Genomic DNA, 21,744 nt, shown 5'->3' with positions numbered 1-21,744 from the left:
AGAACTCTCTGTCCGAATGTGCCTAATGAATTGCAAAACCGAAAACCCGCAGTCCAAAAGGGTCCCATATATAGCGTCTGAACGGTTCAATATTATATATATAATAGAGTATGGTTGCATCCCTAATGGATATGTATATGTGTGTATATATATATGTGTATTTATTTATTTTTTTTAACAAGAACACCCCTTGTTTGTGTGTTTTATTTTATTTTTTATCCTTTTTTACATAACTACGGTCTATTTTTTTTTTTTACTTCACTGTATAAACAAAGGTTTTGAAAAAACAAATTACAAAAGAACAAGAGTTGTTTGGAAGGGTTTCAAACCAAAGAAGATTCAAGATACTTTATTGGCAACAACATGCATCATTACTAACTATGAAATTTGTTGTGCATGGTGTTAGCTCAATTTGCAAAATTAAGTATTAAGCATCCATCCATCTATCCATTTTCTAAACCCATTTAATCCGTTGTTTGGGTCGCGGGGGGGGCTGGTCAAGCGGTCATTGTGCGAGAGGCGGGGTACACCCTGGACAGGTCGCCAGTCCATCACAGGGTCACACAGAGACCCAACAAGACAAACAACCATGCACACTCACACTCACTCCTAAGAACAATTTCAGAGACACTAATTAACCTAAAATGCATGTTTTTGGACGGTGGGAGGAAGCCAGAGTACCTGAAGAGAAACATGTAAACTCCACACAGAAAGGCCTCAGCCCAGACCCCAGTTAAACCTGGAACCCTCTTGCTGTGAGGCAACGGTGCTAACCACAACACCGCCGTGCAGCCCTACATGTAAAACTATTTACAGTAAAATAAAATAGAATAGAGTTAATACAACTCTGGTTGTGTGCAAATCAGCATAAACACCTCATACCAACTGTCAAGCACGGTGGTGGAGGGCTGATAATTTGGGTTTGATTTGCAGCCGGAGGACCTGGGTACTTTCAGTTCAATTCAATTCAAATTCAATTCAATTCAATTAAATTCAATTCAATTCAGTTCATATAATAACAGATATGCTATTGTTTTCGACAGATGAAAAAAAGGAATAAATATCAGCAGACAATCATTTAGAAAGTTTAGGTGAGGCAGAGAAATCTTCAGAGGTCTCCATCAGTGGGTTGGGGTGCTGTTTTTGTAGCTGGGCAACAACTCACTGCTGAGTACACACACACAGCGTCAGCAGGTAACAGGTGAACTCTTTCAGGAGACAACATGGACAGAAACTCACAGCCAACAGTTCAACATATGGGGTGCAGAGATGCTCCATGTCCAGGATTTCACCATCTGTTGTAAACAAGCTCTGCCATTGGCCACACAGAGCTGGTCTTCTGTCTTTTAGCACTGTTATGTTTGTAAATGCTTAACTAACAATTTGTCCATGTGTGAGGCTTACATATTTTTTCTGTTCTAATTCATATGTCCTCTCCATCATCAGGGGCCATAGAAATATTAGTGACTGCAAACTCATTGTGCACAGGGTCCAATAAGCATGGAGCTTTCACCTCCTCCCTCAGGCCTAGAAGCAGAATATGCTACACTTTTCACCACTGGCTGTTTCCACTTCCTGTATGAGCTGATCTCCACATTCGATGAGGAAGTGGATCAGGTAGCAGAACTAAAAAGCTTTTTTACTTAATGAATGAATTCTTAACTCATGATAAGTTATCTACCCTTCTCCTTTCTCTTCAGATCCTGCAGCTGAGAGCATCCAGAAAGGCCAACTTGGATCTTTCAGGAGACCTTCCAAACTTCCTGGAAAGCACCGCACATATCAGGAGAGACCCAGTCTGGAGGGTGTTCCCGATACCCCTCAGGCTGCAAAAGAGACATGTTGATATTGGGGATATGGCCCCCTGTGATACACAGCGCCTCATCAGAGCGCTCCAATCACCAGCACAGGGCATACAGGTACTTTACGTTTATATTCTCATATGGTAAAATAAGAATAATTTGCTGAGCATATGTCCTGTAATTGCACAAATAATTATGTATCTAGCAACTTTTGGGCTCACCTCCCAATAGCCTCACTATAAGACCTGATCTTTAAGTCCAGTATCGATTCTTCTTTCATATATCCAGTCTCACAGAGCTCCACAGAGCTGCTACAAAGCCTTCATTTTCTCAGGGTTGTTCAAAACTAAAACTGCCTCCAGTTATGATCCCTGTAGCACAACTGTAGACTGTTGAAATCCTCTCCTCAGGTGGACTTTGATGATGGGAACTGCCCCACATTTTATAACCAGATCAAAAGCATTCACAATGTTATGCAGGCAGTTAACAACCAGCTCCCTGGTGAGTGATTTACTTCAGTTTACTTCATATACAGTAGTATCTAAGTGAATCAAGTAGGATCATAACAGAACTCATCGCTTGTATTTTTTTAAGTTTTGCTTTTATTTTGCCTCCCACCATATGAGAGAAGATGTTCCCCACATATCTCAGGCTCCAGTGCTGATGCTGCGTCCCCGTGCCTGGAACATGGTGGAACACAACATGATGGTAATAGCACATCTCCTCTACTTACCTTCTCTCTTCCTTAATTTATTCGCTGCTTCTTTGGATACATCATTTTACTTATTCAGGTATTGTCTTTAGTATTGTAAGACAATTCACAACTGACAAGTTTGTACCCCTCATGCAGCCTGTGGTTGGACAGCAAACATGATGCAGTGATGATGAGAGCAAAGATAGGCTGTGTTCCGTTGTTGTGATTGACATTTGAACAGTGCACAGCTTCATCACATGTACTGCTAGCTTTCTGTTTAGTGCCCAAGTCAGCCTATAACTCTATGTGGCTGATTGTGGCTAAATGGTCGATACTCATCTGCTGAAGGAAGTAAAGTTCACAAAAGAAATCTTTTGATGTGTAAAAGTTATTTCTACCTAGGCACATTAAAGCAGCAGCTAACGCTAGCAGCTCACCACAGGAGGTAATAATACAATAGTATTTAAACTCCATTGCTGGCAAACTAAAGTCTCAGACAAGAAAAAGTAGTTACGGTAAGTAGAATGCAAATTTAAAAATACATTGACTCTAAATTCTTTCAGATAATAAAAACCCAAGCTATAACATGTTTTGTGAGTTTCTTTTTATTTGTTGATATACTGTACATCCAAAAAAACTGCAACATATTCTAGAAAAAGTTGAGACACAGCCAATTTAGGGCTGGTAATGAAGCAAAAAAGATGGTTATTTTTCAATTCAGTTCAGTTCTTTTATATAGTACCACAACACAACAAATGTCATCTCAAGGCACTTCAATGATAAAGTCCAATTCAAGCCAATTAGAGTTTGATTCATTGTAATTATAATCCAATCAAATCCATCCATTTTCTATACCGTCAATCGGGTAGCGGGTGGGCTGGAGCCTATCCCAGCAGTCATCGGGCGAAAGGCGGGGTACACCCTGGACAGGTTGCCAGTCCATCACAGGGCCACATAGAGACAAACAACCATGCACACTGAAATTGTCCTATGTCCCATGTCCTATGGACATGTTTCCTATGGACAATTTGGAGTCACCAATTAAACTGACATGCATGTTTTTGGATGGTGGGAGGTTCTCTCCAGAGTACCTGGAGAGAACCCACGCATACACGGGGAGAACATGCAAACTCCACACAGAAAAGCCCAAGGCAGGGATCGAACCTGGAACCCTCTTGCTGTGAGGTGACGGTGCTAACCACCACACCACCGTGCAGCCTCCAATCAAAACCAATTAATTAAATTCAACATTAGTCCAGTTCATACATACAGAGCCAATTAAAAAAACAATATCCTAGCTAAGGAAACCAACAGATTGCACCAAAACTTCTCTTCAGTCCAATCTCCCGTCCTCCTGACCTACTTCCAAGATGGCGGCTCATACACATGCAGCGGCTTGGAGCTCTCGGCTTTCTTTCTATTTATTTATGTTTTTAGTTTGTTTTTTGCTGTCCATTCTGCCACTCAAAGCCCTCATACAGTTCGGGAGGACAGAGCTGCTGATAATTAGGGAACGAAACCACCAGTACTCTTATTCAAGGCAAGATTTCATCCCACCAGAGCTACAGCGGACCGAGGAAGCCTCACTATCCCCCCGTGGCCCAAGAGATGGAGGAGACACCGCAAGCAGAAACAGGGCAAGTGGGGCGGGCTACATGCTAGGCTACAAGCTAGCGATCATCACCTAGACCTGGCTGGATAATTACATCCCCGATGTTGTGGTGGAGCTTGTGGGGCGCTCTTTGTTCCAGGCAGACAGGACTTCGGCCTCGGCTAAAGGTAAAGGCGGTGGCTTGGTCCTGTACGTGCACAATTCCTGATGCAGTGCTGCTAAAACCATCGGAACTTTCTGCTCCCCTGACTTGGAATATCTGGCAGTGAACTGCAGACCCTTCAAGCTGTTAAACGAGTTCTGTTTCCTTCTGACTGTGGCCGGCTACATTCCACTGAAAGCTAATGCTAAGTTAGCTGTGGAAGAGCTGTACTGCCTGATAAATAGACAGATGAATGCTAATCCTGAGACGGCTGTGATCGTAGCTGGAGATTTTAATCATGCAGAATTTAAGACTGCGTTACTCAAATTTCATAAATTCATACACTGTCCAACAAGGGACAATATATATATAGTCTACTGCTACTTTAAAGGAGCATATAAGGCTGCTGCAGCTCCACATCTGGGCCTGTCTGACTACATCACTGATGAACTCATCCCAGCATACGAACCACTGCTCTGATATAAACCCATCATCAGAACTATTCAGGTCTGGACTGAAGAGGTTTCTTCAGCACTTCAGGACTGTTCTGAGCTCACTGACTGGGAGGTTTTCAAAGAGGGCTCAGATCTCGAGAGTTACATATCGACTGTTCTGTCCTATGTGCAGTTCTGCATTGATACTGCCCTACCCACTAAGACTGCAAAGGTTTTCCCTAACCAGAAGCCGTGGATGGATGGTACTGTAGGGTCCCTGCTCAAAAGCCCGGGACACTGCTTATAGGTCAGGTGACAGTACAGTAACGCAAGCAGAGCTCTGAAAAAAGGAATACAACTGGCTAAACTAAGGTAAAAACAGCGCACTTAAACAACAATGACCATAGAATGTGGAAAGGCCTCGGGAACATGGCAGACCGTGGGAGCACCAGCCAGCAGATCAGCAGGAATCCAACCCTTCGTGATACCTTAAACAGGTTCTTCTCAAGATTTGACACCTCCAGAGACAAAGTAACTGCCCCCCCAACAAGAAGGAGGAGCATCACGAGCCGCTGATCCTGCAGCTCCATCAAGTGACTTCTTCCCTGAGGAAGATCAACATCAAGGAAGCCGCAGGACCGGATAGGGTGTCGGGGAAGACTCTGACGTCATGTCCTGACCAGCTGGCAGGGGTCTTTCTGGACATCTTCAACCTGTCCCTGCAGCTCTCCACTGTTCCTGTCCATCATTGTGCCTGTACCTAAAAAGTCAGTCGTGACCTGCTTAAATGATTACCGCCCAGTCGTTCTGACTCCGCTCATCATGAAGTGCTTGGTGAGGATTCTACTAATACACATCAAAGACAGCCTTCCTGCTGGTCTGGACAGGCAACTGTTTGCCTACAAGGGGAACCGGTCCGCAGAGGATGCTGTCTCCATAGCACTGCACACAGCCCTGACAGACCTGCAGCATTCTGACATTTATGTTAGGTTGTGGACTTCAGCTCAGCATTTAACACTATCATTCCGGACAAGCTGATAGTGAAGCTCCACAACCTGGGACTGTCAACACCAATGTGCCTCTGTATCAAGGACTTTCTCACCAACTGACTGTGTAGCCTGAACTTCTCATGCATAACATTTTTCAGCGCAAGTTCAGTGCATTTTTCAGTTTTTTGACAATGTCAAACTGGAATTTTATCAAGTGTCCCTGAAATAGTAAAAGTAGGATATTTTAAAACAGAAATTTGATTAGTGTTAAACTACATTCACATAAACTTGGCTTAGCAATTAATTTAGTAACTGTTAACCAAGGCTACTTAACCAAAGTCCTTCCCAAATTTCACAGGCTGCTGCAGATAAATCAGCAATGCCGTGTAGTAAACAATGAAGCTACAATCTACATATAGTTTACAACACTGTTTACTTTGATTAGTTTGCTAGCGTACCTATCGATATGCGCTAAGTTTCCCTTTCACATTACAGAGAGACTGACCTGTCCTTGTGCCTTTTCAGGTGCCTGATGAAGTTGGACATAGCTGACTCAGCATCATTTATCCTGATATCACACACTTTGCAAGTGGTCGTTCGCTTGTTTGCTGTCTGCGTGAATGCTTTACAACCAAATGTGGCAACATATGGCACAGTTCCAGATGAGTGTGACGCTGCCATGGTTACAGTAGTTTTGATATCAGTGGCTGCATGCATGCGTGAGGCTATGTTGCGCTCAGCCTATCATCAGCCTTGTTATATGTCGGAATTAACAAAATAAAAATCAGAAACAATAATTTCATGAAATGAAAATAGACTCTTTGGTATAGACTCTTTGCACTAACAGATCAACTGTGCTTTATTTTGTTTCGATAAACGTTAATGCTGCTCTATCGTTGTCAAGTCTATGGGTTTTGTTGTGTTTTTGGTTCTTGATTTTTCTGTTGGGACTCTGTTTTTTCATGTTTTAGGTTTACATTAAGTCATTAGTTTGACCATTGTTTTTCCCCAGTCACTCTTGCCCCATCATTAGGTTAATCCACGTCACCTGTTTCGTTCTCAGCACTCCATCACCAATCACATCCCCTCAGTATTTAGTTTCCAGGTTCCCTCATGTTTAGTGTGAAATCCTCTCCGTCATTTTCATAGTCATAGTTCATAGTCTTTGCCATAGTTCGTGCCAAGTTTTGTTTTGTTAGTTTTTCATAGTCTCAGTTCAAGTGTTTTTGGTATTCCGGCTCAGCCATGCTTTGTGTTCTAAATAAATCAAGCTATTACTTTCTAAAAATAAATCTGCACCCGGGTCCTTACCTCCACCACGCACGACCAATTGTGACAATCATCAGTGCAATACTTCTCACGTTCTTAACCATTCCTGTTCAATAACTACAAGTGCAATATAAACAATCTGTACATATATTTTTGCATTTATACTATAAATGTTTTTATTCTTTATACATATTTTTTTTTTTTATGTCTTTTAATTTTTCTCACCAAGAGCACCACTGCAATTTTGTTATGTACCAGAAACATAATGACGATCAAAAATCTTGAATATGAGCATGCACAAGGCGACTGTGGAGAGAAACGACTTCCTTTTAACAGGAAGAAACCTCTATCAGATCCAGACTCAGGAAGGGTGGCCTTCTGCCTCGACCAGCTGGGGTTTGAGAAGACAGAAAAGAGGGAAAAGAGGGGGTAAAAACACCATAACACCATTCAAAGGATATCTGTTGGAACAGGGAAACACAAGTTAATAACCACAATAATGTCACATGTACATAAAATCATTTGAAAACTTAAACAGGGAAAGAAAGAGAGCAAAGTGAGGAAAGATGTGACAGATGAGGTCCCCCAGCAGTCTAAGGCTATAGCAGCTTAACTATGGGATGTTTCAGGATCACCTGAGCCATCCCTAACTATAAGCTTTATCAAAAAGGAAAGTTTTAAGCCTAATCTTAAGTGGAAAGGGTGTCTGCTTCCCGGACATTTACTGGCAGCTTATTCCACAAGAGAGGGGCCTGATAACTGAAGGCTCTGCCTCCCATTCTACTTTCAGAAACTCTGGGAACCACAAGTAAACCTGCAGTTTGGGAGCGAAGTGCTCTGTTAGGAAAATATCTCACGATCAATTCTTTAAGATATGATGGAACTCGTCATTAAGAGCTTTACATAAGAGCTTTTCTATTCTGAATTTAACAGGGAGTCAGTGAACAGAAGCTCTGCATCACCCTGAGACAGGATGTTCCTGATTTTAACAATATTACGAAGGTGAAAGTAGGCAGTCCAAGAAACCTGTTTTATATGTGCGTCAGATGATAAATTCTGGTCAAAAATAACTCCAAGGTTCCTCACTGTAGAACTAGAAGCCAAGGAAAACCATCGAGAGTAACTATATAACGAGACAATTTCTCCCTGAAGCGCTCAGGTCCAAAGAGAACAACTTTAGTTTTGTCTGAATTTAAAAGCAGACAGTTCTGAGTCATCCAGGTCTTTATGTCTTTAAGACAGGCTTGTAGTCTGACCAACCTGTAGGTTTCATCTGGTTTCATAGATAAGTACAGCTGAGTATCATCAGCATAACAATGGAAATTTATGCCATGCTGTCTAATAATGTTACCTAATGGAAGCATGTATAAAGTAAAAAGAATCGGTCCAAGCACAGAACTCTGAGGAACTCCATGACTTACTCCAATGTGTGAGGAAGATTCTTCATTTACAAGAACAAACTGGAATCTATCAGATAAATAGCACTTAAACCAGCCTAATGCAGTTCCTTTAATCCCAATAACATGTTCAAGTCTCTGTAACAGAATGCTGTGATCGATCGTATCAAATGCAGCACTGAGATCCAACAGGACAAGCACAGAAACAAGTCCGCTATCAGAGGCTAAGAGGAGATCATTGGTAACTTTCACCAGTGCTGTTTCTGTGCTATGATGCACTCTGAATCCTGACTGAAACTCTTCAAACTGATTATTTCTATGTAAATGATCACAAAGTTGAACTGCAACTATTTTTTCAAGAACTTTAGACAAAAAAGGGAGATTGGATATAGGTCGATAATTAGCCAACACTTCTGAATCAAGAGTAGCTTTTTTAAGTAAAGGTTTAATTACAGCAACCTTAAAAGTCTGAGGTACATATCCTGTCAACAAAGACCGATTGATCAAATCCAATATGGAAGTGTCAATTAAGGGGAAAACCTCCTTGAACAGTCTGGTTGGGATTGGGTCTAAAATACAAGTTGATGGTTTAGAAGAGACTATTGCTGTTGTTAGCTCAGAGAGATCAACTGGGCAGAAGCCGTCTAAATACAAATCAGGTTCTAAAGATACTTCTAAAGCTGCTCTACTTGATGATAGAACATATCAGTGATGTTTATGTTTATGTTTATGTATTTAGCAGACGCTTTTATCCAAAGCGACTTACAAATCAAGATATAACAAGCTATACAAAAAGCTAACAATAAACTACATAGAAGAAACCCAATAGTCCGACTCTGTCAGAGGTGACAGAGTAGAGATAGGGTGCAGGCATAGAAGGAAGTGCAGAAAGATAAAGTGCAAAGATAGGGGGGTAGGGAAGTACAGGGTAAGTGCTAGGATAGGAGATGCTCTCTGAAGAGCTGGGTTTTCAAGAGCTTCTTGAAGATAGACAGGAACGCCCCTGTTCTGGTAGCGCTCGGTAGGTCATTCCACCATTGTGGGACGACACATGAAAAGAGTTTGGATTGTCTTAGGCGTGGTGTAGGCACTGCTAGACGACAATCCTGGGATGAATGGAGGGACCGAGTTGTGACATAAGCCTTTGCAAGAGCATTCAAGTAGATGGGAGCCGTTCCATTAAGCACTTTGTACATCAGTGACTTGAATTTGATGCGGGCGGCTAAGGGCAGCCAGTGGAGTTCAATGAACAGAGGGGTGTTCTTTTAGGCTGACCGAAGACCAGACGCACCGCCGCGTTCTGGACCATCTGCAGAGGTTTCACAGCACAGGCTGGGAGACCAGTTAGGAGAGCATTGCAGTAGTCAAGGTGGGAGATGACCATGGCCTGCACCAGGAGCTGGGTGGCATGTTGGGTTAGGTGTGGTCTGATCTTTCTTATGTTTAGTAATGCAAAGCGGCACGAACGAGCAACCGAGGTAACGTGTTTTTTGAAGGTTAGTTGGTCATCAATCATGACACCCAAGTTTCTAGCAACCTTTGATGATGCAAGAGATAGGGATTCAGTTTGGATGCAGATGCTGTGGTGTATGGTTGGTTTGGCTGGGAAGACAAGCAGTTCAGTTTTTGGGAGGTTAAGTTGGAGGTGATGGGCTTTCATCCATGTTGATATGTCAGAGAAACAGTCTGAGATTCGTGCTGAGACCGTGTGGTCGTTAGGTGGGAATGACAGATGGAGCTGGGTATCATCAGCATAACATTGGTATGAGAAGCCATGTGATCAGATGATCTGTCCCAATGAGTTGGTGTATATGGCAAAGAGAAGAGGTCCCAGTACTGAACCTTGGGGGACCCCTGTGGCGAGGTGGTGCGCTGCAGAAGTTTGACCAAGCCAGGATACTTTGAAAGACCGACCAGTGAGGTATGATTCAAACCAGGAGTGTGCTCTCCCTGTGATGCCCATGCTAGAGAGTATGGACAAAAGGATACTGTGGTTGACAGTGTCAAATGCAGCTGATAAGTCGAGCAGGATAAGTACAGAGGACTTAGCTGTCGCTCTGGCTTCTTTTAAGGCTTCTGTCACAGCGAACAGAGCCATTTCGGTGGAGTGTCCACTTTTAAACCCAGATTGGTTTGGGTCAAGGAGGTTGTTATGAGAGAGGTAATCGGTGACCTGCTTAAAGACCGCCCTTTCAATGATTTTAGACAGAAACGGGAGGAGAGGGACCAGCCGATAATTCTCCACATGAGTTGGAGGGAGGGAAGGTTTTTTGAGCAGCGGTGTAACCTGAGCTTGCTTGAATGTGATAGGAAATGTGCCCGATGTCAGTGAAGCATTAATCACATGCGTGACTGCTGCAGTTACAGTAGGAGCAATGGATTGGAGAAGATTAGTAGGGACGGGGTCCAGCGGGCATGTAGTAGGACGGCTACATGTGAGAAGTTTAGACACACTGCTCCGAGCGAGCGGGGTAAATGAGGAAAATGTTGCAGTAGGACTTCTGCATGCAGATTTTGTGGTACCAGGTTCGGTAAACTGTTTGCTTATAGCTGCCACTTTGTCAGTAAAAAATGAGGCAAAGGAGTCTGCTGTTAGATTGGTAGCAGGTGGCGGAGGATTAAGTAGAGTTTTGAAGGTGGAAAAAAGTTTCCGGGTGTCAGTAGTACTATTAATCTTGTTGATGTAGAAAGACTTTTTTGTATCAGTAACACTGGATGCAAATGATGACAGTAGCGCCTGGAATTTAGCTAGATCTGCATGATCTTTTGACTTGTGCCATTTCCTTTCGGCAGCTCTGAGATTGGTGCGCAACGCTCGGAGAGTATCATTAAGCCAGGGGTGAGACTGGGAGGATCGGGTGGGTTTGGTGGAAAGAGGACACAGACTATCCAGAGATAAGCTCAGAGTAGAGCAAAGGGACTCCGTGGCATCATTAACCCGAAGGGAGGAGAATGTGCTGGAGGTTGGAAGAGCGGAGGCAACAACGGAGGAGAAGCGGGTGGGCGACAGGTTGCGGAGATTGCGGCGGAAGGAAACCATAGGGGTAGAAGCAGGTGGTCTTCTCGGGAGACTCTGAACTGAATGAAATAGTGGTCAGAGAAATGCAGAGGTGTGACAGACAGGGCCTCTGTGGCACAGTTTCTTGAGAAAACGAGATTGAGCACTTTGCCAGCTTTATGGGTCGGAGGACTGCTGAGCAGTTGTAGCTCAAACGAGTGCATTAGTGTCAGAAAATCAGAAGAGTTAGGACTGTCCAGGTGGATGTTCACGTCACCAAGGACCATTATGGGACAGTCATGCTCCAGGATTGAAGAGAGCAAGGTGCCGAGTTCATTTAGAAAGTCCCCGAGTTGTCCTGGTGGGCGATATATGACAATCATATAGATTTTGACCGGTGCAGTTACCAAGATGGCGTGGTATTCAAAGGTATTGTATTTAGCTTCAGGTAGCAGTTGGGTGTATTTCCATTTGTTGGAAATGAGCATGCCCGTTCCACCACCTCTCCCAGATGTACGAGAGGGAAAATGAGTGGTTGGTTGAAAGTGCAGCCGGGGTAGCTGTGTTTTCAGGCTTAATCCACGTTTCAGTGAGAGCCAGGATGTCAAGAGACAGGTGGTTGGCAGAAGCCATAATGAAATCTGCTTTGTTTACCGCTGATTGGCAATTCTACAACCCCACAGACAAGGGTGTGTCACAGAGTGAAGTGGGCTTCAGAGAGCGGAGGTTGTTAAGGTTGCGGTGGCGTTTGGTTGTGTGAAACCTTCTATGCGAGACAACAGGAATGGGTTTGAGGCACATTTTAAAGCAGGTGGTGAGGCCAGAGCGACATGGATGAGGCTAGTGGGACAGGTTTGCCTTGTTCAGTGGCCTTGCTCGGTGGACACCCGCAGGTAGACACGTGCAGGTAGACACGCTAGTCTTTACCCAAGAATGTCTTCACACGAGAATGGCTGCCGCTGACACTTCAGGCGCCACCCCTTACTTTATGTTGTGCACAGCCGTTCATGTGTTGGTTAATTGCACTAAGCTGAGACCGCCCACCGAGAGTTAACCAACAAGTGTTTTCAGAGAGATGAGTGACCGCCCGTTCACAGCTCCTGAGTACTCTGATTGCTTTGTGATGGCCCAACCGAGGCTACTAGGCAGCAGGTTTCACCCACGGATGGGTTTTGATCACTTTCTCAACAACAACAGATATTCAATTGGGCAAGAAGCTTAGAAAAAACTTACACTAGCAGACACACAGTTCTTTCCGTGCAGTTCCGATACCTTCAGTGTGCTGTAGTGAGTTTTTGAAAGCTCTAACCTTAGTGAGAGGACCGCCCACCGAGAGTTAACCAGCAAGTGTTTTCAGAGAGGAGAGTGACCGCCCGTTCACAGCTCCTGAATACTCTGATTGCTTTGCGATGGCCCAACCGAGGCTACTAGGCAACAGGTTTCAGTGATAATAGTGGGAAGGATTCCATTAATCTTCTCTCTGATAGAAACAATTGTATTGATAAAGAATCTCATGAAATCATCACTGCTGAGAGTTAAAGGAATACATGGCTCAACAGAGCTCGGACTCTTTGTCAGCCTGGCAACAGTGCTGAAAAGAAACCTGGGATTATTCTTATTCTCTTCTATCAATGATGAATAATAAGCAGTTCTAGCTTTACGAAGGGCTTTCTTATACGTTAAACTGTCTTTCCAGACTAATTGAGACTCTTCTAAATTGGAGGAACACCACTGTCTCTCCAGGTTTCTTGCAGTCTGCTTTAAAGCAGCTGTGAATTATACCAAGGAGCCAACCTCTTCTGACTGATTGCCTTCCTTTTCAGAGGGGCAACATTGTCCAGTGTTGTACGCATTGAAACTATAGTGCTGTCAACAAGAGAGTCAAGTTCTACTGGAATAAAATTTAGGTAGTCATCCTCTGTCATATCTGCACATGGCAGTGAAGAAAAGGATGAGGAAATCAACTCTTTAAATCTGGTTACAGCATTCTCTGACAGACACCTTCTTTATGTAGAATTCTTCTCAGAAGCTGTATAGTCAAGTAATGTAAATTCAAAAGTTATAAAAAAATAGTCAGACAAGACAGAGTTATGAGGGAACACTGTTAACTGTTCACTCTCAATGCCATAAGTCAGCACAAGGTCAAGGGTATGATTAAGGCAGTGAGTAGGTCTGTGAACACTTTGAGAAAATCCAATAGAGTCTAATATAGAATTAAAGTTAATATTTAGAATAGAATACAATTCAACTTTATTGTCATTGCACATGTCACAAGTACAAAGCAACTAAATGCAGTTTGCATCCATCCAGAAGTGCTTTAGCAAAAATGTAAATCTGTATTTATTACAAATGTACAGTAAAGTTGTTGTGAATATGCTATCACTATAAGTAAAAGTATACACAGGCTATGAATGTACAGACTATAAACAGGTTATAAATATGAAGGGGTATAAACAGATTATAAAAAGAATATAAGTATGGGAGAGTATTTATGAATAGGAATAGATTATCTATACAGTATATACAGTAGTCCATGTGTTATTGGTGTGTATGGGGATACAGTCCATTGTTATTGTTCAGGTGTCAGGAAGCAGAGTTCAGAAGTGTGACAGCTGTGGGGAAGAAGCTGCTCTGGTACCCGGTGGTCTTAGTCTGGAGGCTCCTGTAGCGCCTCCCAGAGGGCAGGAGGGTGAGGAGTTTGTGTGCTGGGTGATTGGAGTCTTTGATGATTTTCCCAGCCCGTTTCAGACACCGCTTCCTGTAGATGTCCTCCATGGCAAGAAGTGGTGTTCCGGTGAAGCACTTGGCAACTTTTACCACCGTCTGCAGCACCTTCCGGTCCGAGGCAGAGCAGCTCCGTACCAGACTGTGATGCAGTTGGTCAGGATGCTCTCAATGGTGCAGCGGTAAAAGTTCACCAGGATGTCTGGGGTCAGGTGGTTCTTCCTCACTCCTCAGAAAGAAGAGGCGCTGATTAGTCTTCTTGACCAGCTTGGAGCAGCCGGTTGTCCAGGCGAGTTCCTCGGAGATGTGGACACCCAGGAACTTGAAGCTGTTCACACGCTCTACCGCCGTCCCCTTGATGTGGATGGGTGGGTGTGAGTCAGTGTTCCTCCTGAAGTCCACGATGAGCTCCTTGATCTTCTCAGTGTTGAGCAGCAGGTTGTTGGTGTCGCACCACTCAACCAAACGATCCACCTCCTCCCTGTAGGCGGTCGTTTTCTTTGATGTCGTCTGCAAACTTCATGATGGTGTTGGAACCATCGACAGGTTTGCAGTCATGGGTGAGGAGGGAGTAGAGAATAAGACTTATCACACAGCCTTGTGGTACACCAGTGTTTATGGTGATGGTAGATGAGCAGTGGTTAGCAGTGGACATGTTTGAGGTCGGCTGGTCAGGAAGTCCAGTAACGAGTTGCACACGAGGGAACTGATGCCTAAGTCTGTGAGTTTTGTGATGAGTTTAGGCTGTCATTTTCAACATCTACATGAATATTAAAGTCACCCACTACAATGACTTTATCTGTACTCAGCACTAACTGGGATAAAAACTCTGAGAATTCAGACAGAAACTCAGAATAAGGGCCAGGTGGACGATACACAACAACAAACACAAGAGGTTTCTGTGATTTCCACTTTGGGAAAAACTGAGAATCAGAGATTCAAAAGAGCTAAAACTAATCTTGGGTCTAGGACTGATTAGTAACCCTGATCTGAAGATAGCTGCCACTCCTCCTCCTCTGCCTGTGGTTCTAGGAACATGAACATTTAAATAGTCAGAGGGAGTTGATTCATTAATGCTAACATGATCCTCCTGCTGCAGCCAGGTTTCTGTAAGACAAAATATATCAATATGATGATCACTAATCAAATCATTCACTAACAGAGACTTCCAAAGGAGAGATCTAATATTCAGCAAATCACATTTAATAGTTTGATGTTTTTGTTCAGTTTTTGTTTTAAATTTTTTTTGCACAAGAGGATTTGCTCCTTTTGTGTTTTTTGATTGAGGGGGGGGCAGCATCAGGTGGGAAGCCGCAGAGAAGTGTGTAAGACTACAACTCTGCATCCTGGTCTCAACCCTGGGATGTCATGTTTTTGGATGACTAATAAATTCGTCCATATTTCTAGAAATGAGAGCCGCTCCTTCCAAAGTGGGATGGATGCCGTCTCTCCTCATCAGACCAGGTTTTCTCCAGAAAAATTGCCAATTATCTATGTAGCCCACTTTGTTTGCTGGACACCATCTAGACAACCAGCGATTGAATGAGGACATGCGGCTAAACATGTCATCACTGGTCAGATTTGGCAGGGGTCCAGAGAAAACTACGGAGTCCGACATTGTTTTGGCAAAATTACACACCGATGCAACATTAATTTTAGTGACCTCCGATTGTCGTAACCGGGTCTCATTACCGCCGACGTGAATAACTATTTTACCGTATTTACGCTTATCCTTAGTCAGCAGTTTTAAATAGGATTCTATGTCGCCCGCTCTGACAAAGTAGGCGAGATTTCATCTCTTTACCACTTGTCCCCTATACATCTACCTTATCCACTAATCACTCTCATTAGCATTATAACCTTGCTAAACTCACGTTTGTTAATGTTAACATTGTGTAACATTTGTCATTAGGTATTTCCATCATATATATTCATGAGTTAATTCAGTTACTTTCATTGGGTTGTAGTTTTTTTTTCTATTTATTAATATAACTTGTCCTTTGTTTGGACACATTTTTCAGGAGTGGCCAGCCCAGCACTTCCTGACTTCAGGTGTTGGTGACATCATAAATCACCACCATTAAAACCAAGTAGTGTCAGAAGAAATGAAACGCTATAAAAGATTATCTTTAAAATTAAAGCTCTTGTTAGAAAAATTAACTCACAGACAACGGCATGAAACCCAGAAATCCCTCAGAGGCCTCAGTATTTCACTTGCAAGGGGAGAACAACACACGAACCTTCTCTCTGCAGATTCACAAGAGTTCTCCAACGAGTGGTTGCCTCCCTTGCTCTTTTATTTGGTGACACACACACATACATACAATCCTCTATGTGCCCAGGTCTGGTATATCTCCTGAGTTTGGAGGCATCTCCTTATTGGGGAAGCTATAAAGATAACGATCAGTGGGGAGACAACATTCCTTCTTAAAACACAGTTTTCTTTGTCTCCCAACTTCTCCTTGTGAAGTTTTGATATGAAATGGCCTCTTTGGCTGTGACTTTTATTTAATGATAATAAGCAAACTTTTCTGACAGCTCTCTTCTAAAGAGGCGGAATAAACAAAATCTTTTCCTTCTAATGGAGATTTCTATGAAGTTAAAATGCTATACGCAACCACTCCTATATCGGAGGTGCTATGAAATGTTGCAAACAAAAGATCAGTCCAAAATGGAGGAAACCAAAACAGACTATGAAATTATACGAATCTAAACTACAACTAGAATTAAAAAAAACTTTACCAAAAGAAAACTCTCAAGGAGAAACGCTCGACTTCGAAAGACCAGGGAAACACTAGGAAAGGCTAGAATGAAGAACCCTCAACTGATTGTTGCGACACACTGGCACAAGACAAGGGAGACGCAGACTATTTGAATACATAAGGAGCCATGGGGAGCAGGTGGAAACACTTTGGGAATCAGGGAAGACAATCAGACGCTTAACACAAGAGGAAGGGCAAGATACCTGAAACGTTAATATTTCAAAATAAAACAGGAAATGACGAGACAAGACATATTTCAAAACATAAAGTCAATGGATCCTGACAAGTGGAGGGTTTCCTTTTTTGTAGTTTTCTTTGTTTTGAATGTTTGAGTTATTTTGCTGTAATGTATTAGAAGTGATAGATTTTCTAAGTTGTTTGGTTTGTATGTGAGTTTTAATTTAGTTTAATAAAGTTGTTAGATTTTGTTGAAATAAGGTTACTGGGTAAATTGACCTTTTGGAAATTATATAGATTAAAGCATAATAGGTGTTCAATTGTATACAGGCAGTTAGATTTTGGGCTCAGGGGACTTAAGAGGTGGTCAATTTTGAATGTGTTTGGCCACTACATGGAATATTTTCTATGCTGGGAGATTTTCCTAAGTGTGTACTGGAGAAAACTGAAAATACATTTCTTACTTCAAATAAGTTTCAAGGTCTGGTGAGTCAAACAAGAACAGTGCTGCATTTTAGGGATGAGACAAAAAAGACCTTTACAGTTAAAATGAAAACTGTTAAATCTGATGAAAGGCAATTACTCCATTCCAGGATAAGAAGTTTATCCCATCTGTGAAACAATGGTGGTGGTAGTATCGTAGCTTGGGCTAGGACAGCTTGACATAATTAATTAAATAACACACTCACTTTTATAAGCAAATACTGGAGGCAATTTTTCAGGACAAATGTCTTTAAAATAATTGGAAACAGAAAATGGGTCATGAAGCAAGTCTGAACACACAAGTTGTTCTACCAAAGTATTGTGTCAGATTAATAATGTTCGTGTTTTGGAAGTTCATGTGAGGAAACCCACCAACATGTCACATGATGATGTGCAGAACACTCACTGTAGACACAAAGTTGATGAACGTTTCTTACGTTTGCCAATCAGAGATATGTTATGTGAGATTGTTTTCCTCTTTAAACAAATGAGTAAATGTCATTATTTTGTTTCATATGATTGACTTTGTCCTCTTTTTCTACTTTTAGAGCTCAAACTTGTTGAACTTTTAAGCACCACAACATGTAAAATTAAGCTGTTTACATTTTAGCCATTAATAAAAATGACCAATGACTTACTATTGCCAGTAAGCAAGGTTGAAATTTAATATAAATTATCATTATCAAGCAACATGTGCTAAGAATGGAAATAAAATGAATAGTCCATAGATATATAGTATAGTATATATAGTGTATAGTATAGTATAGTATACAATAGTAGACATTTCCTGTTTTCTTTCAACAGGTGGAGGGAAAGGAGGCTCCTGGTCCTCTCTTTGATTTTGGACTCCTCATGTTTCATTGTGGACAGACACTGTTTGAACACAAAAGTGGACCTTTTTTCTACCTCTCAAAAGTAATGCACACACAGACACACACCATTCTTTTTACAACCTGTCAACCAATTTAGACAACGAATAACCTCAACACACCTTGATGCACATTATTACTGTATGGAAGAGCATTAAGTACCTAGCCTGAGAGCTCACAATACCACACACGAAACTGTTAGAAAAGTGATGCTTCTCATCACATTTCTCTTCTCTTCAGTTTACAGCTGGTACTGATCCCACTTTTGTTTATGTTTATGTGTTTCTGTTTCTGTATTTATCAGACACTTTTATCCAAAGCGACTTACAAATGAAGATATAACAGCTTTATAAAAAGCTAACAATAAGCTCCATAGAAGGAACCCAGGAGTCCGACTCTGTCAGAGGGGACAGAGTAGAGATAGGGTGCAGGCATAGAAGGAAGTGCAGAAAGATAAAGAGCAGAGATAGAGGGGGGAGGGAAGTACAAGGTAAGTGCTGGGATAGGAGATGCTCTCTGAAGAGCTGGGTTTTCAGGAGCTTCTTGAAGATAGACAGGGACGCCCCTGTTCTGGTAGCGCTCGGTAGGTCATTCCACCATCGTGGGACGACACATGAACAGAGTTTGGATTGTCTTAGGCGTGGTGTAGGAGCTGCTAGACGACAATCCTGGGACCAACGGAGGGACCCAGTTGGGACAGAAGCCTTTGTGAGAGCATTCAAGTAGATGGGAACCGTTCCATTAAGCTCTTTTAGTTATAACTCGACTGCCAGACATGTGTTGAACTGAACCAGGTTGATAAAACATCACACAGCAGATAGCAAACTGAAGTAAAAGCCAGCAAGCAGATTATATATGGCTCTTCAAGTAATAATTAATAATAAACACATACACTGTATATAACCCAGTGTTCACTCTTGTTTCATTCCTCTGGGTTTTGTTTGCATTTTTAGAGACTAAGTATTGCTCATAAGGTTTTCCAAATATGAATAAGTTGGGGGTTTTCTATCCATTTCTTATCATAGCAGAATTGCTGTGGTGCTACTAATGATATATTATTGACAAAGTTTCCAACTTTTGAATAAGTAAAGAGATCAAAGAGAACAGCAGCAAGAAGTGAGATTTCTTAGTTGCAATATTAAACATGAAACAATTAAAAAGGAACCACACAATAAAACTGCTGATGACAATTTGCTGTTAACAGCAAAGCACTGAGCTTAAAAAAAGGAGTTACAGCGTCCCACTTCCGATGTACATGAATGCAGCATTATGCGAAGTTCTACGTGCAGATGAAGATCGGGAGGCTGGACAATCAGTAAAGTAAAGAGTGTGGCCTGCATATTTGAATGGCTCACTAAGTGAAATATTTTCAGACCTATACGGTCCAGTAGAACGTGACAGGGTTGTGATTTTGACTCTGTGAATTCAGACACCCAGATTTACGCTCCCAATCACTGAAAACATTATTTATTCCATCATAAGTTCCACTTCAGTGTCACCAGCCTAAATCACTACAGTGCACAGCAGCTTTTCATCCACAGTTCAGCGGTTTGATGTTTGTTTCAGAGTGTCTGCTTGTTGCAGGTGGAAACATTCACAGAGGCCAGACTTTGGAACAAGATATTTGTCTGGACACAACAGAAGGTCAGTGTTTCTTTACATGTCGGGATTCCATTTCTTGAAATGATGCTTAAAGTTAATTATTCACATACTCCATGATCTTAAGATCTTCCCATACTCAGATTAACTGAGAAAAGAAATTTCCATTTAGTTTGAAAACTTGTTTTACAATGAGGCTGTGTCAGAGGCTGCTGGTAGTTTTATAATGTGACTGTGTCAGAGGCAGCTGGTACAGTTTTATAATGTGACTGTGTCAGAGGCAGCTGGTACAGTTTTATAATGTGACTGTGTCAGAGGCAGCTGGTATAGTTTTATAATGTGACTGTGTCAGAGGCAGCTGGTACAGTTTTATAATGTGACTGTGTCAGAGGCAGCTGGTACAGTTTTATAATGTGACTGTGTCAGAGGCAGCTGGTACAGTTTTATAATGTGACTGTGTCAGAGGCAGCTGGTACAGTTTTATAATGTGACTGTGTCAGAGGCAGCTGGTACAGTTTTATAATGTGACTGTGTCAGAGGCAGCTGGTACAGTTTTATAATGTGACTGTGTCAGAGGCAGCTGGTACAGTTTTATAATGTGACTGTGTCAGAGGCAGCTGGTACAGTTTTATAATGTGACTGTGTCAGAGGCAGCTGGTACAGTTTTATAATGTGACTGTGTCAGAGGCAGCTGGTACAGTTTTATAATGTGACTGTGTCAGAGGCAGCTGGTACAGTTTTATAATGTGACTGTGTCAGAGGCAGCTGGTACAGTTTTATAATGGGACTGTGTCAGAGGCAGCTGGTACAGTTTTATAATGTGACTGTGTCAGAGGCAGCTGGTAGTTTTATAATGTGACTGTGTCAGAGGCAGCTGGTACAGTTTTATAATGTGACTGTGTCAGAGGCAGCTGGTACAGTTTTATAATGGGACTGTGTCAGAGGCAGCTGGTACAGTTTTATAATGTGACTGTGTCAGAGGCAGCTGGTACAGTTTTATAATGTGACTGTGTCAGAGGCAGCTGGTACAGTTTTATAATGTGACTGTGTCAGAGGCAGCTGGTAGTTTTATAATGTGACTGTGTCAGAGGCAGCTGGTACAGTTTTATAATGGGACTGTGTCAGAGGCAGCTGGTACAGTTTTATAATGGGACTGTGTCAGAGGCAGCTGGTAGTTTTATAATGTGACTGTGTCAGAGGCAGCTGGTACAGTTTTATAATGTGACTGTGTCAGAGGCAGCTGGTACAGTTTTATAATGGGACTGTGTCAGAGGCAGCTGGTACAGTTTTATAATGTGACTGTGTCAGAGGCAGCTGGTACAGTTTTATAATGTGACTGTGTCAGAGGCAGCTGGTAGTTTTATAATGTGACTGTGTCAGAGGCAGCTGGTACAGTTTTATAATGTGACTGTGTCAGAGGCAGCTGGTACAGTTTTATAATGGGACTGTGTCAGAGGCAGCTGGTACAGTTTTATAATGTGACTGTGTCAGAGGCAGCTGGTACAGTTTTATAATGGGACTGTGTCAGAGGCAGCTGGTACAGTTTTATAATGTGACTGTGTCAGAGGCAGCTGGTACAGTTTTATAATGTGACTGTGTCAGAGGCAGCTGGTACAGTTTTATAATGTGACTGTGTCAGAGGCAGCTGGTACAGTTTTATAATGTGACTGTGTCAGAGGCAGCTGGTACAGTTTTATAATGTGACTGTGTCAGAGGCAGCTGGTACAGTTTTATAATGTGACTGTGTCAGAGGCAGCTGTACAGTTTTATAATGTGACTGTGTCAGGGCAGCT

General features: G+C 42.3%; 2 protein-coding genes across 3 annotated transcripts in view; one reads left to right on the top strand and one right to left on the bottom strand.

Annotated features, from left to right (window-relative positions):
* Positions 1-21,744, bottom strand: part of naa15a (N-alpha-acetyltransferase 15, NatA auxiliary subunit a) — a 290,869-nt gene that overhangs the window by 223,165 nt on the left and 45,960 nt on the right. The window lies entirely within an intron of this gene.
* ugl (ureidoglycolate lyase) overlaps positions 1-21,744 on the top strand; it is a 54,098-nt gene that overhangs the window by 17,996 nt on the left and 14,358 nt on the right. The window contains exons 2-7 of one of the 2 annotated variants that reach the window (XM_072396313.1): positions 1,489-1,617; positions 1,701-1,919; positions 2,213-2,303; positions 2,434-2,510; positions 18,288-18,398; positions 19,937-19,996. In XM_072396313.1, coding sequence (XP_072252414.1) covers positions 1,501-1,617; positions 1,701-1,919; positions 2,213-2,303; positions 2,434-2,510; positions 18,288-18,398; positions 19,937-19,996 — 675 coding nt within the window. In that variant the 5' untranslated portion in view covers positions 1,489-1,500. Of the gene's footprint in view, positions 1-1,446; positions 1,618-1,700; positions 1,920-2,212; positions 2,304-2,433; positions 2,511-18,287; positions 18,399-19,936; positions 19,997-21,744 lie in introns of both variants that reach the window. The other variant, XM_072396312.1, reaches the window with a different exon arrangement.

Source organism: Leuresthes tenuis, unplaced genomic scaffold (assembly GCF_036924035.1).
Source record: "Leuresthes tenuis unplaced genomic scaffold, fLeuTen1.0.hap1 SCAF_11, whole genome shotgun sequence".
NCBI classification, from domain to species: Eukaryota; Metazoa; Chordata; class Actinopteri; order Atheriniformes; family Atherinopsidae; genus Leuresthes; species Leuresthes tenuis.
Note: the sequence above shows the minus strand (reverse complement) of the source record. Positions and strands in the feature narration are given on the sequence as shown.